The 16,221-nt window shown below is 45.1% G+C and overlaps 1 protein-coding gene across 1 annotated transcript in view; it reads right to left on the bottom strand.

Annotated features, from left to right (window-relative positions):
• LOC138256707 (ribose-5-phosphate isomerase-like) overlaps positions 1–16,221 on the bottom strand; it is a 109,012-nt gene that overhangs the window by 37,613 nt on the left and 55,178 nt on the right. Inside the window, exons 3-4 of the mRNA XM_069205871.1 lie at positions 7,087–7,155; positions 4,309–4,450 (exon numbers count right to left, since the gene is read on the bottom strand). Coding sequence (XP_069061972.1) covers positions 4,309–4,450; positions 7,087–7,155 — 211 coding nt within the window. The remainder of the gene's footprint in view (positions 1–4,308; positions 4,451–7,086; positions 7,156–16,221) is intronic.

Below are 16,221 nucleotides of genomic sequence, written 5' to 3'. Positions count from 1 at the left end.
GACCTCTGCCCATCTGACAGAGTCTGGATTCCCCCCAACCCAGAAATGGTCTCACCAAGGTCATTCATGGGGGGCTCTGCTCTCAGAGCTGACCCCTGACCCTCCAGGTTCTCCACTGGGGTCCGCAACCCCCTCTCAACCCTCTGTCTGGACTTCTGCACCCCCTCACTAGGAGTGGTACTGCCAGACACCAGAACTGGTGGGACGCTGGCTACAGCCGCCCCCCCAAGTTCTCCTGACACTGTGGGGTCTCCCTCAACAGATGGCCCAATGGTACAGGCTAGGCTCCCCTCCTGGTGTTCCCGCAGGGAACCCTCTAGGACCTGGGACCGGATCTCGGGCACCTTGGGCCTCAACCCATCCCCATTCCCTCTCCTCAGAGACTGGACATGGGGTCCCTCACCCATCCCACTACACTGGGACCTACCTGGGACACTACAATCCTTCCCTACCTCACCTGGTTGGGAAATACCTAGACCACTCCTCTCAGGAGCACCCCCAAATGCCTCTTCAGACTCTCTGGTACTCACCCAGAAGTCTGCCTCCATTGTAAGCTCCCTGGGGTCAGAGAATTCACACTCCACCTGGTGTTGGCATAGCTCTGGAAAATAAGGACTAGACATATGCTCTCCAGCAATTACATCACTCAGCCCCTCACATGAATTAACCAAAGTACCCTTCACCCAACCATCCAGTGACTCTGCTTTGAAAAAGCACCCCACATCACCCTCCTGAGACTGGTGAGACAGTACCTGACTGTCCCTGACACTCAACCCACACTCTTCTGGGATGTTTTCACACTCCATAACCAGGACTTCTACCTGGGGGGAACCCCTCTCCCTGTCACTCTCACCTAGAGTCAGTAGAGTGTCCCTCCCACCAGTAGGAATATGACTCCCCATGCCAGTTCCCCAATCCACCTCAGAGACCCTGTGCATCACTGGAGCTACCTCATACACCTGAACCTCCTGGCGTGTGTTAACTCCCTCCTTCAAGTAGGGCACCACCTCTCTGGGCATGTGCACTTCTTCAGCAGTACTGGATACAAGATTTTTGCTGCCACCATCTGAACTGGACTCAGCCCTCATGGCCTCCAGCTTCAGCTCTTCACAGCTCAGCTCTTGAGCTGCAATCCTTTCTTTTTCCAGGACTAAGGCTCTCTTCTCCTCAGCCCTCTCAAGCTCTGCATCTAGCTCTTCCAGACTCCGGATTCGAGCTAGGAGCCAATCATCTCTTTCTGTTCCCTCCTCAGGGCCACTGCCCTCCTCTTCGGAGTAGTCCTCCTCCTCAGAGTCATTTGGTGGTGTTGCCTGACAACGTTTCAATTCATACTGAAACAGGGCTGACTCAAGATCCTCCCTTCTGGATTTCTTGTTCACAGCCAGTCCCCTTTCCATGCAGAATGCTTTAAGCTGCCACTTTTTATACATAAATAGGTGCCAGAAATTGACTTCCATTCTGCAAAGGCTTCACAACCAAAAAACAAAGTCCAAAAATATTAGCAATACTTCCAGGAGGACATCAGAGAACAAAAAGCAGAATCACAAGACAAGTAGTATGTGGTCACGTAGTGGTCTGAACTCAAAACAGTAGTGTACACTTAATTACTGTATGTCAAGTACAAATACAAGTCCAATCCCGACCGCTGGTCACCAATGTTAGAAATGGGGTCTTTGGTTGACAGTCAGGTTACCCCCTGTTCAAGCAAGGACCCTCACTCTAGTTAGGATAAAAGAGAATCACCCTCAGCTAACCCCTGCTTACCCCCTTGGTAGCTTGGCAGAGCAGTAGGCTTAACCTCAGAGTGCTAGGTGTAAGGTATTTGTACCAACACACACAGTAACTTAATGAAAACACTACAAAATGACACAACACCAGTTTAGAAAAATAGGAAATATTTATCTAGACAAAACAAGACCAAAACGACAAAAATCCAACATACACAAGTCAAGTTATGATTTTTTTTTTAAGGTTTAAAATAAAAAGAGTCTTTAGGTAGTTGTAACACCACACTAGCGCTGCTAGCGTGAAAATGTACCTGGTTTGCGTCAAAAATAACCCCGCACGGGCGGTGTGCGTCGAAAGTAACCCTGCACGGCTGTGTGCGTCGAAAACAACTCGGCACGGCGGTGCGCGTTGAAAAAGCCAGCCACACGACGATCCGAAAGTCCCGCGGCGCAGGGTGCGATCTCTCAGCCTCCGTCAGCGATGCTGCGCGTCGTTTCTCCTGCTCCGGGCGTCGGTTTTTCGGTCGCGTTTCCTGCGGCGTCGTTTCTCAGCTGCGGAACCGGCGTCGCGTCGTTTTCTCAGCCGCGATCGGATTCGCGTCGATCTTTTCTCCGCACGGTGCTCGGTGCGTGTATTTTTGTCCTTAGGCTGCCAGCCTCTCCTTTCAGGGTCCCAGGAACTGGAAGGGCACCACAGAGCAGAGTAGGGGTCTCTCCAGAGACTCCAGGTGCTGGCAGGAAGAAGTCTTTGCTATCCCTGAGACTTCAATAACAGGAGGCAAGCTCTACATCAAGCCCTTGGAGATTTCTTCTTCAAGATGGAAGGCACACAAAGTCCAGTCTTTGCCCTCTTACTCTGGCAGAAGCAGCACTGCAGGAAAGCTCCACAAAGCACAGTCACAGGCAGGGCAGCACTTGTTCCTCAGCGATCAGCTCTTCTCCAGGCAGAGGTTCCTCTTGATTCCAGAAGTGTTTCTAAAGTTTGTAAGTTTGGGTGCCCTTCTTATACCCATTTTAGTCTTTGAAGTCACCTTTCTTCAAAGGGGACTCACACCTTCTTGTGAAATCCTGCCTTGCCCAGGCAAGGCCTCAGACACACACCAGGGGGCTGGAGACAGCATTGTCAGAGGCAGGCACAGTCCTTTCAGATGAGAGTGACCACTCCACCCCTCCCTCCTAGCAGAGATGGCTAATCAGGAAATGCAGATCACACCCCAGCTCCCTTTGTGTCACTGTCTGGTGTGAGGTGAAAAACAACCCAACTGTCAAACTGACCCAGACAGGGAATCCACAAACAAGGCAGAGTCACAGAATGGTTTAAGCAAGAAAATGCTCACTTTCTAAAAGTGGCATTTTCAAACGCACAATCTCAAAATCAACTTTACTAAAAGATGTATTTTTAAATTGTGAGTTCAGGGATCCCAAACTCCACCTGTCCATCTACTCTCTAGGGGAATCTACACTTTAATCATATTTAAAGGTAGCCCCCATATTATCCTATGAGAGAGAGACAGACCTTGCAACAGTGAAAACGAAATTGGCAGTATTTCACTGTCAGGACATATAAACCACATTACTATATGTCCTACCTTATCCATACACTGCACCCTGCCCTTGGGGCTACCTAGGGCCTACCTTAGGGGTGCCTTACATGTAAGGAAAGGGAAGGTTTAGGCCTGGCAAGTGGGTACACTTGCCAAGTCGAATTTACAGTGTAAAAATACACATACAGACACTGCAGGGGCGGGTCTGAGACATGATTACAGAGCTACTTATGTGGGTGGCACAACCAGTGCTGCAGGCCCACTAGTAGCATTTGATTTACAGGCCCTGGCACCTCTAGTGCACCTTACTAGGGACTTACTAGTAAATCAAATATGCCAATCATGGATAAACCACTTACATACAATTTAGACAGGAGAGCATATGCACTTTAGCACTGGTTAGCAGTGGTAAAGTGCTCAGAGTCGAAAAGCCAACAGCAACATGTCAGAAAAAAATAGGAGGCAGGAGGCAAAAAAGTCTGGGGATGACCCTGCATAAGCAAAAGTCCAACAACATGCATACATGAACTGCCCCAGTTCTTGCTCTCTATCTCCATCCCCCCCTTCCAGCACTACTTGACCCTGCCCGGCAGACACTTCCCCCATACCTTAGCCACCAGGCAGGTAGTAGCATCAGACCTTGAGGCTCTGTTTCAATGCACTCTTCCTGTACAGTTTCAGGTCACAGGATTGCCACCAAATTATATTGTGTCAAAAGGACCACAGCAGGACACAGCAATAAATTTAAAAGGCTGATTTATTCAGATTGCCTGAAGAGTCAGCACACAGCGTTCTCGTCAGCAGGTGTTCCAGATTCCAACTTCCCAATGTACCATGCAGTCTGCAACGCTCCGCAAAAGATGTTGCAATGGAACATACATCTTAAATAGCAACATACAGTCCTACATAAACATGTAACACGGATCTATTCCCTTCACTCTCTTTATATTACATTAACTTACAGCGAGAGAGGGCATCTGCTTAATGACAGTATCATAATCATTTTCTGAGATTGCCATGCAAGCCCAAATACTTACAGCTTTACTAACGGCCATTCTTAGTTCAGCAATTCCTCCAAACCTGCTGGCGAGAGCTTTGGATACTGGCACATAAGCCATCGGAATGACTTCAATGGGAATGCCTTTCTTCCATTGGTCTCCAAAATTCTTGGAATCTTTCCTGGAAAAAAAGGAATAGTGTTTTCATTTTTATAGGAATAGGAAATGTTTTTCAGTTGTACAGTACATTCTTAGTTTGTAGTCAGCAATGTTTTGGTATATTTACCATATTTTAAGAAGCCTGCCTTGAACTACGTCAAAAGCATTGCCTGTTCAGATGAAGTTAGAGCAGTCCTGTGTACAGAAGTCATAAGTTTAAAGCACACAATAAATTAAATGCTATGCTCTCATTAAGGACTTTTGCATACATTATAAAAAGTAGAATGGCAGCTCTTTTATCTAGTAAATGAACTTTGACTATTCGGTCTGCAGTCTCAGAAAAGCTGTGCAACAAAACTGTTCCTGAATGTTCTTCCGTATTTCATGATTTCACTCTGCCCCTATATCTATTTAACTTCACACCGCAGAATATAGCAAACTCTACAAATGCTAATTTGAAGAGTTTGACCTTCATTCCCAATTTTCTATGGAAAGCCATCATCGGTTGCATTATGTAAAAAGCCCTGGGGGTGCAACAGGAATGTGCGCCTGCTTCGCGCGTCCCTGGGGTACTTTAGTTTTAGAGAAAGGGCCGCAGACATTTGTGAGGCCCTTTCCGTAATACAGATAGCACTGGTGTACACATAGCGCCAGCACTATCACCAGAGGATGTTCACTCATTTACATGGGAGTGTGGCCCCATGCAAATGAGGGAAACCCTTTGCCTCTGCACCCATACTGTAGGCGCAGAAGCAAAGAAGCTGTCAAGAGGTGCACTGACAGTGCCCCTTGATTACGGTCCTCTTGGGGGTGGGGGGGCCTATGGCCCCACCCCAGACATCCCCTTGCAGGAGGGTGAAATCACTCACTGCACAGTGAAACACAGAGCTGCTGCTTCAAAACTGCCTAGTTTGCAGCTGCCCTGGGGACAGTGCACTTAAACTAATACGGCACATTCTCCTTGTTTGTGTTGGGCGCACCTTTCAAAAGCTGCGCCCGGCACAAACAGGAAGAATACACTGCATTTTATAATACAGCCCCAGAGGTTTCCCATAGTAGAAAAATGCTATATTAAACTAAAGAAGATTTAATAATAAACAAATATTAACCAATGAGTAGGTAAACATCAGAAGCATAGTATTTCTTCAAGCAACATACTCACCTGGTTCCAATGGATCTCTGATGCGTTACTGGACTATAATCATTTTGAACTCCCTTCTAATTTAGACTAATTCCAAACTAGTGCCAAAGGCTCACTAGCCTGGTGCCAAATCCCTGAGGCACCAATTCCCAAAATTATTAAACTTGTCATCAGCTATGGTAACACAGAGTCAAATTCTCTGGTTCAAAGCCATATATTTATTTACAATGAGATCAAAAAAGGAACCAACAAATATTTAAGTGTGAGAGCTATCCCATGTTAGATAATCTTACAAAACGATCTGACATTACAAATCAACTGAATAGTCAGAAGCTGTTTTTATGTACAAGGATGAACCTTTCCGGATCCATGGAACGTCATCCACGAAAGAGGCATGCTACGTCATTGGCTCATGCTCCTTGTTTAGTATGTGTGGGGTGCATCACCCAATGGGCTACTTGTGGAGAACTTGTAGGAGAACTACATTATTATTATGTGTTCATGGATCACAAAGACCCAATGGATGACCTTTTGTAAAAATCAATCTTTCAAAGGAAAGAGTAATAATAGATCTGGCCAAGTGAAGTAAGATTATAAATGGATAACCATAACCAATATTTCAATTCTTTATTAGCTGGTAGTGGGTTCAATGATAAGTTCAAAAAATAAATGAGACTCGCAGGACATAATTATCCAAACAGTCACAGCGAAGTGGTGGACAGGTTTCTGCCCTAAAGTAGACCCGTAGCCGCTGTAGCAAATATTGATGCGTAAACATCTGCAACTGTTTTTAATGTCATTTGAATAATAACGCACAAAAGAGTATGTTTTACAATGGATTACATTCTTTTTCATGTACACAAGCCTTGGGCAGAGATTATAAACAGTTTTAAAAAATGGAGCCTCTCCATGTGAACAATGCCACAGCAATGATGGGAATGCGTCATCCTGGGCAATGTGGTGTGACCAACCAGCACAAAAGTTAATCCTCCGTGTTAGTGCCTTTTTTGGAGGAAAATAGGAAATGCAATATTTTCTCATATATATATGCCTCCACAGGGGTATATTTAAGCCCTGGCCATAGCATCATGTAAAGATTACAGTAAATGTGATATCTCAATGCAACAAATCATGCCTTAGCAGAAGCTTCTCTCCTTCCATGTGCCCCAGGTAGGATCACAATATTTTATATACTTAATTCATACCATACAACGTTCTTGATCGTAATGCAGGTTCTAACTAATGTAGAGAAAAACAGAGATAACAAAATTAAGTACTTTCAAAACACTGAAGTAGCTAACCAAGGCAGTAGAGATCTCTGAGACCAGAGCACAACAAATAAAAGTTGTTATCCATCCACCTGCATCAATAGCCCTGTCCTCCACTACCGCAGGTGCCGAATGTTCTAGAACAGGTAGTCAGATTTCAACTGCAAGCCAAAACACAGTGAGCTTCATGATAAAACTCAAGCTTTTTTACCACCTTTCCAACAAAGTATAAAGCCAGAATTTACGTACCTGTAGTCAGCAATGACGATGAAAGATTTGGCGCAGCCAGTGACTATCTTCTCTTGTGCCAAACAACCTCTAGAAAGCAAACGTAAAGACAAGCAGCAGTTACTCGAGGGAAAACAGATTAACCTATTGCTTGCTAGAAATGGCAGCAGGGCAACCTAGGACTTCAGCGTCATATTCTAGTGATAAAACTACACAAAAGTATTAGGGAGTAAGATATCAATGAGAATCTGCCTCTTTTTACTCTTCGGCTGTTGTAGGAGTAGATCTGGATCACAGCAGCAAGGTTGTCACATACAGGAACTCTGTAACAGCTTCTTATCAATGAGACCTTTTCACCCCGCGGGAACCTACGCGTCTCCACCCTTTAAGTGCAACAGTTGCAAGTACAGAGTCAATTTCCACCAGCATACTTCATTAACAAGGATCTAACTGCAATTGTGGGAAATATACAAGACAAATTCATCTTCATGTTTAACACTCACATTCTTTATTTATTTCCATATTAAAGGTACACCAGGGGCTCATCTGTAACCGTGTACTTGACAGTTCCAAATGGGAATAAGGATGGCATTGAGATGGGTGGGTGGGGCCGAGCCACTAGCAATAATCCAAACAGCGAACATAATATAAAGCGTAATACAAGTGTCTAGGCGACATCTAATGTGATGTTCAAAAGAGGATCCTGTTTATTTCTGGAAGAAGGAATAAGTGAGGTCTGAGTTAATGGCCCGGGGGGGCAAAAAGATTCAAAAAACAAAACTGAGAAGACCATAATTGGTTTTTGAGTTGGCAGACTCACTGAAGGATGTTACAATGGATATTGTCTGAGCAGGTGGGCATTCACTAGATTCTCGAAAGTAGTGAGTGTGGTCAGAGTTCTCAGCTAAGAGGTCAGAGTGTTGCAGACCAAGGAGGCTGCACAAGAGGACTGGTTGGTGCTGTTGTAGTTGTGATCTGTGAATTTCTAGACGAAGGCCTTGGTGACTTCTTAGACAACTGACCAACCCCCCCCACCCGTCCCCTTTGGACCCTCTTGATAGTGAAAAAGAACAGTAAGAGATGGTAGGGTACTTTCATGGCTGGCCTTGCGCCTAAGCACATTTTAGATTCTGGCAGTAATTGGCGGTCAATGCAGATCACAGGCTATCAAAGTAATATGGCCACATTTCGTTGCAGAGTGGACTAACCTAGCAGCTGAGGGCAGTACAATGGATTCATTTCTACCTATGCATTTTCAATATGAAATCTCGATAAAAGAGAATGGGCAGCTATTTCTAATAAGTCAGAGGGATTTTTTTTGTGTATGGAAAGGAGAGATTGCAGCTCTCGCCATCTGTTGATATGTGGGCTTGAGTGAGGTATGAATTAAGTGTGAAACCAAAGGATGAGGCTAACAGAATAGGTATGTCTGCAAATCCTTCCTGCTTTATGTGTCCCAGAGCGTCATATCCAATCTGCTTTTGGTTGACATTGAGAGGAGGAAAAATTCAGTTTTCTGGGAGTTTAGAAGGAGGACTTTCTGTTGCATCCAATTTTATGATTGTGTTAGAGCATTTCTAAGGATAGTAATGTCATCGACTGTTGAGGGTCTTAGGTGCACTGGGTGTCGACTGCATAATGTGCAAGGGCTACACCAGAGTTATGTAGGATCAGGATTTAAGGCACGAGAATTGATCTAATGGAACTGTGCCTCTTATGTTGGCAATACTCAAAGTATGATCGCTAACCTTCCTACTTGGGATCACAGTAAGGAAGGTGTAGATATCTCCAGATATCTTTTGTAGTCAACTGTACCGAAGGCTGCCAAATGGGCTAATAGAATGATTAAGTATGAGTTACTTTTGTCTCGGGTATGGTGTACATCATCTAGTACCTTTAATATTACAGTTTCAATGTCAAGGTCTGGGTTGAGATTGGAAGCCTGGTCACTGGCCAAAAAGTGCTCTTCAGGTATGTTAGAATTGAATTGATTTGCCAATATTATTTTTCATTCTTGCCAAACCTTGATAGGTTGGACACTGGAGGGAAGTCAGAAGTCAAGATGCGATCGAGATTGGGTTTTTAGGTCAAGTGTGCAAGCGCTTTTGACCTGTTGTAATTCTTGCAGGCTTTTAACCACACCCACCACACGCCCATCACTTTCACTCATTTGTGGGATTGCCTTTTAAAATACCTTTATCATCATTGGTAAATGCTTTATGTTTGTCCCTCCTTGGGGAAGTTTTGTTACCACCTTGCAGGCTGCCCCTGTTACATGGATAATTGCACAATTTGACTGTGAGACAACTTTTTCTTTTTGCGTCTCTCCCTCGTGCTCATGGTGACCATGGCGCTTTGAATGGGCTCACTCATGTCAACTGTTTTACTTTTCCTTTTCAATTTAAGTAGCAAGAAAAGTCCAGTTAGGAATGTACAATGCTAATCGCTCTAACTCGAGCAAACGCAAGACCCATTGCAGTGCACATGCTTGTTTGATGATGGGGTGATCTGGGCCGTCTTTAGGGGTGCCAGGGATATGCCTGGAGGACACGCGGACTTTGGCCTGCTTTAATTATACCGACTGGCATTCCACCTCCTCAGCTGTGGAACTTAATTAAACAGCCCTGCAGTTGTAAATAGTGAAATGTATGTGGGGAGAGGGCAGGAGGAGCACTTGAGGTGCAGGGGGACCTGCCCTCACAATCTCTCCTCCTCCCTCCCCAGGCAATCACCGCGGGGCAAACGCAGTGCTTCGAGTGCGTCGCTGTTTGTCCCGCGGTGAAATGTTCGCACATCTACCTTGAGCAAGTGATTTATTAACCAGATAGTCCTAAGTGTCTTTGTAGACGGTGAAAGAGTCCTCAATTATTTTTGCTGGAATTGGGTTACAGAAACAGTAGATATTAGATTTCTGATAGTCTTGGCTAGTTAATCTGAACTTGTGATCTTGAAGGAGTATCGTACATGTGCAAATTTAGTAGGGGATACTGATTAATTTTTGTTATTTCAAAATTTTCCTTAATCACATGGACGAAGTAACTCTTCGCATTTTTTTGGTGAAAAGTGTCTGAGAAGTCTATTTTGTAGGACGAACATTATCTAAAGACGCAAAATAAAGATATTGTGGCATTAGTGGAAAATTCTATTCTCGGACAGGAGTGTATTTATATTGTTTTCTTACCATGGATTCCTGTGGCACCAAAGTAAGCATGGGTGGTTTAATAGTGTCCTCTGCTGGCCAGTTATAGTAATACAGTACACCGTTTCAAAACTGTGGCAACACCTCTTACAGACACATTTCATTCAAACTACAATAAGTAGCTCATTATATTGAAAGTAAGTAAATGTCCGTTTTGTTTTACTTTGAGCTGAAAGGTGGAATTTTTCCCTATGGGTCACTGGTGATTGAGTGAAGAGACAACTGCACACTCCATACAAAAGCTAAAACTATCTGTTAGACCTGTAAGCCCTTGGTGTGGTTTCCCGTGTCTTTTGGCTTCTGACCTCCTGTTTAGGGTCGAGCTTGCGAATGCATGCGCTTGCACATGAGTCTCGCATGCAACACACTGTTGTGTTCAGTAAAGGGCTTGGAGCCTGCCTGTCGCTCACCATTTGTTGGTTTCCGGGGCACTCTTCTTTACAGCCTCGTAATTCGTTGATTTCAACTTAATTAGTGTGTGTCCACTGTCTCTGAAGTGATGGAGGTACTATTTCTTTCTAGCTTCCAGTGCCCCGCAAACAAAAGGCTTGTGACTGGCAAAAACGTGCCCAGCAGGACGAACAAATTTGCAGTTTTTTTTTTTAAAGCGAACTTTATTTTAATTGTTAAGCCGTCTTTTCTCAGTTTCCATTTTATTTTAGTTTTTTGCTCGTGGGCACTGTTGTCAAAAGATGACAATTAACTTGTTCCAAATGTGTGAGACCTATTCCATTACAAATGCTTGTTTTTATCTCATACTGAATTTCTTTTTTGCTGGCTTTAGGTCTCTAGGCACTTTCCCACGGCTGATCAGTGCTAATGTGCAAGTGCTCTCAGGTCTAATTGTCTAAATGCATCACATGTACAAAGAGGAAATAACGAAGTGAGATGTAAATATATGCTCCTCGTTACGCCTGCTTTGAGGAGAAGTACTTTTTTGGCACTGTCCCAGATGTACACTATATTGTAAATCTGAAGCTGTGTAAAAACCCATAGGTGTTGCATGTGAACACTTACAGCAACACCCATTGCACGGCTCCCTGATGCAGAGTAAGGCAATGCAGCAACTTGTGCTGCCTTGCCTTACTCCATGTCTACTGACTTTGCATAAAAAAGTGACGCTTCTGTGGTGCAGGGGGCTTGTAAAAAAGTATTTCAGGTTTAGTTCGTTTCACAGCCTGCACTTTTAAAGACAGACATTTATTTTATTCATTGTCATATTATTTAGCAAAGCCTGTTTTACTGCATTATATTATATTTTCAGTCAGCTGCCTCCTTCTTGGAAGAAGGAATTCGCATTTAACCTTTTTTATCAGCCTTTAGCATTACATGCATACTGTGCCTTCTCCAAGATTGTTATGTTTAGTACGTGATATGCCAGCTTGGATTGCTGACTTAGGACACGGTTTCTATCTTCTAGACACATCATGACCTCAGGCCTACTTCTAAGAATTGTGTATGGTTTACTATTTACACAACACATAGGCCTAAGGAGGGCATAAGGCATTCCAATCATAACAGTACTGGGACGTACATGATACTGCAGCCAGGTTTACTGACTGCGATGCTGTCCTTTCATTGTCCTGAGAGAATTGCCTTCAACACAACAGGCAGACCCCTGCCATCCAACTCAGGTATGGGCTTGGGGTTCCTCCCTTAGATCGGGACAGGCCAATGGGTTACTTCTAGTGTGCTGTCAAAATTGAAGTTTAAGCAGGGCTCTCTAGACTCTCCAGAACCATACAAAATGGTGGGGTTGTGCATCTTGTTCATCTTTTTCACCCTTATAATGATGATCACTGTATTATGTTTCATATGCCTTATTATCACAGCTCATGCAGTTTACACTAGGATTCAATTGATTCAATAAACATATTGAATTCAGTTTGCATCCCTTATCTTTCCTTGGCATGTGTGAGCACTGAGTAACTGACTGAAAAGAGTATGATCCATTTTTCATGACTTTCCTAAGGAGCCAGGGTGTCTGGTTTAGATTATCACAAATCACCACTACCCTGAATGGGGTGGGTGAGGTACTGCAGGCAAGCCAGGAGTTAGCCCAACAGCCTCCAGATGGTGTGGGGTTGATTCAGTCTCCCACACTCTGTGGTGCTGCCACCCTAAACATGCAGTTTTATTACCATAATAGGAGCCACAAGACAGTTAGATCTTAAACTTGATAAATACGTCCACCAGTCCTAATGCTAGACCTCACGGGGATGAATATGCATGCACATTTTTTTTATCTTAAAAGAAAGTAGGAAATGCAAGACAAATCGATTGGGAATTACTTTGCTTTAAAAAAATTAAAATGTTACAGTCGACATTGAATGAGAGTGAACAAATGGAAACAACATATGTATAGAAGTCTTGTTACCAAAATGTTTAAAAGATAGCATTATCTTTACCTGCATCTACCTGCCTGAAAAACACAAGTTTCTGGACTCTTGCTAGCCAGCAAAGCTCCTCAGTGAGTTATGTGCCACGTGCTGACATCTGACTCTTACCTACACGTCACAAGTAAAAAAAAAAAACAGTTATTAATATTATTACTGGTTATTTAGCAAAGGACACCACCCAAACCTGATATCTCTTTAGTCTCCCCCTTCTGACTTCTTCTGACTATATTAAGGGTAAAGTACATTAAATCTGCTGGTTCTTACACATACGCAATAAACCTATACGCTATACCTCTAAAGATGTCTCTAAATGTTACCATATCTCAGAGAATATCAGAGTTCTATTTATACACATCTATGCAAAACAAGCCCATATTTATACTTTTTTAGCGCCACATTTGCGCCACATTTTGACGCAAAAATAGCACAAACTCACAAAATACAATTGTATTTTGCAAGTTTGCGCCACTTTTCCGTAAAAAAATTACGCAAATGCGGCGCTAAAAAAGTATAAATATGGGCCACACCATCTTGCCAAACACACCCAAAGGCCCTCATTCTGACCTTGGCGGTCGGCGGAGAGACGGCGGTCGGACCACGAACAGACCGGCGGTATTAAAAATGACATTCTGACCGCGGCGGTCCCCGCCGCGACCGACCGCCACTTCCCCACTCCGACAGCCACGGCGGTCATGACCGATGGGCTGGAGTCTGCGCACTCCGGTCCGGCGGTCGACCCAAGACCGCCAACGGTATCATGACCCTGCTTACCGCCGCGGTTTCTGGCAGTCGGGAACCGCCATGCGAACCATGGCGGTAGGCACTATCGGGGCCAGGGAATTCCTTCCCTGGCACTGATAGGGGTCTCCCCCACCCCCCACTGCCCCCCCGAGTCCTCCCCCCACACCCTCCACCCCCCTGCCACCCCCCAGAGGTGGTACGAACCCCCTCCCCACCCCCACCCCGACATGCACATACACGCACCCCGACATGCACACACCCCCTACATGCACATATACACACCCCCTACACACACACATACACAACGGGGACACATACCCGCACACATACATGCCGACATGCGCACCCGCTGAACTACACACATTGCCCATAGGCACAGCAACACTCCCCGCCCGCATGCACGCACTCACACACCCCCTCTACACACTCCCACACACACCCCCATGCACGCACACATCACACAACACCCCCCCACCCCCTCCCCTCACGGACGATCAACTTACCTTGTGCGTTGGTCCTCCGGGAGGTGACAGGAGCCATGGGGAGGTGACCGCCAACAGAAGACCGCCAACAGAAGACCGCCACACAGAAATGTGGGTCGTAATTCTGTGGGCGGTGTTCTGCTGGCGTGGCGGTGGAGGTTGACCAGTCTCCACTTTCCCGCCGACCGCCAGTGTGGCTGCTGGCGGTTTTCCGGCGGTACGCTCCCAGCGGTCAGAATGCGCACAGCGGCATACCGCCGCGGTCGGCGGTCTTCACCGCGGCGGTAACTCGGCGGTCTTGCGAAAAGACCGCCAAGGTCAGAATGAGGGCCAAAATGTCTAAATTGTTAGGATATGACTTACTTTAGGGTATTTTGCATAATGCACTTTACTCAGTGATGCATTATGCCAGACATAAATCTTCCTTTATGAATATTTGCATAAAGCACCTTACATGACACCGTCCACTGCTCTCACTTTTTAAATTCCGAAGCTGTCTGCACAAGCATGGGAGAGCACCCTCCGATCCTCCCAGGAGTGAGTGCCTTGTGTAGGGCACTGGGGGAGACAAAAGCAGTAGGTATTTTATTAATGAATGGAACCTAAACATACATAAAACTAAGGGCCATATTTATACTTTTTTAGAGCCGCATTTGCGCCGCTTTTTGACGCAAAAACGGCTCAAACTTACAAAATATAATGGCCCGTATTTATACTTTGTTAGCGCCGCAATTGCGTCATTTTTTTATGCAAAAACGGTGTAAACTTACAAAATACAATTGTATTTGGTAAGTTTGCGCCGCTTTTGCTTGAAAAAGCGGCACAAATGCGGGGATAAAAAAGTATAAATGCGGGCCAATGTATTTTGTACGTTTGAGCCGTTTTTGCATCAAAAAGCGGCGCTAAAAAAGTATAAATATGGGACCTTATGTTTGCAATGTACTTGAGACCATATGAAATTAATATAGCCTTGCCATTCAACGCATCTTTTTGAATGAATTTGTTCTATGATCGTTTGATCTTGTGTTTTTACTGCACGGAGATATTTAGGGCCGTATTTATACTCCGTTTGCGCCGAATTTGCGTCGTTTTTTTCGACGCAAATTCGACGCTAAACTAACGCCAACTAACGCCATATTTATACTATGGCGTTAGAGGCGTATAGCGCCAAAGACCCGGAATGTGCGTCATTTTTTAGCGTGAACCCCTTCCTTGCGTTAATGATATGCAAGGGAGGCGTTCCCGTCTAAAAAATGACTCCCAGGCCTTTACGTGGTATTTATACTCCCGGGCAAAAGAGACGCCCGGGAGTGGGCGTGGCTAAAAACGGCTCATTTGCGCCGCTTTTTAACGCCTGGGTCAGGCATGGCGTTAAGGGACAAGTGGGCTCAAAATGAGCCCAGAGTGCCCTCCCCTGCCCCCAGGGACCCCCCCTGCCACCCTTGCCCACCCCAGGAGGACACCCAAGGCTGGAGGGACCCACCCCAGGGACATTCAGGTAAGTTCAGGTAAGTATTTTTTTATTTTTTTTTAATAATTTTTTTTGGCATAGGGGGGCCTGATTTGTGCCCCCCTACATGCCACTATGCCCAATGACCATGCCCAGGGGACAGAAGTCCCCTGGGCATGGCCATTGGGCAAGGGGGCATGACTCCTATCTTTACAATGATAGGAGTCATGTTGATGGGGGATGGGCGTCGGAAAAAAATGGCGCAAGTCGGGTTACGACGATTTTTTCGACGTAACCTGACTTGCCCCATTTTAAGACGCCCATGCGCCATTTTCCCCCTACGCCGGCGCTGCCTGGTGTACGTGGTTTTTCTCGCGCACACCAGGCAGCGCCGGTCTGCTTGCGCCGGCTAACGCCATTCAATAAATACGGCGCCCGCATGGCGCTTCAGAATGGCGTTAGCCGGCGCAAAACTTTTTGACGCTAAACTGCGTTAGCGCAGTTTAGCGTCAAAAAGTATAAATATGGGCCTTATACCGCTATGGTTTTTATTGTCTAAAACAATAAACTACTATAACTATTACTGTTGATACACGTCTGACAGCTCTTCCTAGAATGACATTTGTTTTTCGATCATACAAATTTTTACAGTTCCTATTATTTTTCTTTCACACTTTCTTTTGCTGGTGCAGTAATTCAGACAGATTCAGAGCAAAAGATTGATACATTTGAACAATAAATAAAGTGATCCAAGGAGATTTCCTTCTCCTCCCAAGAATACTTCACCACAAAGCCCTCAAACAAATAATGGTGGTAAATGTGTGAATGACAGTGCGGTAGATGTATGTAAACACGCTCTATGGTTTATACATCGCTCTGATCACA

Source organism: Pleurodeles waltl, chromosome 1_2 (genome assembly GCF_031143425.1).
Source record: "Pleurodeles waltl isolate 20211129_DDA chromosome 1_2, aPleWal1.hap1.20221129, whole genome shotgun sequence".
NCBI lineage: Eukaryota > Metazoa > Chordata > Amphibia > Caudata > Salamandridae > Pleurodeles > Pleurodeles waltl.
The sequence above is the reverse complement of the archived record's forward strand: the minus strand, read 5'-3'. Positions and strand labels throughout refer to the sequence as shown.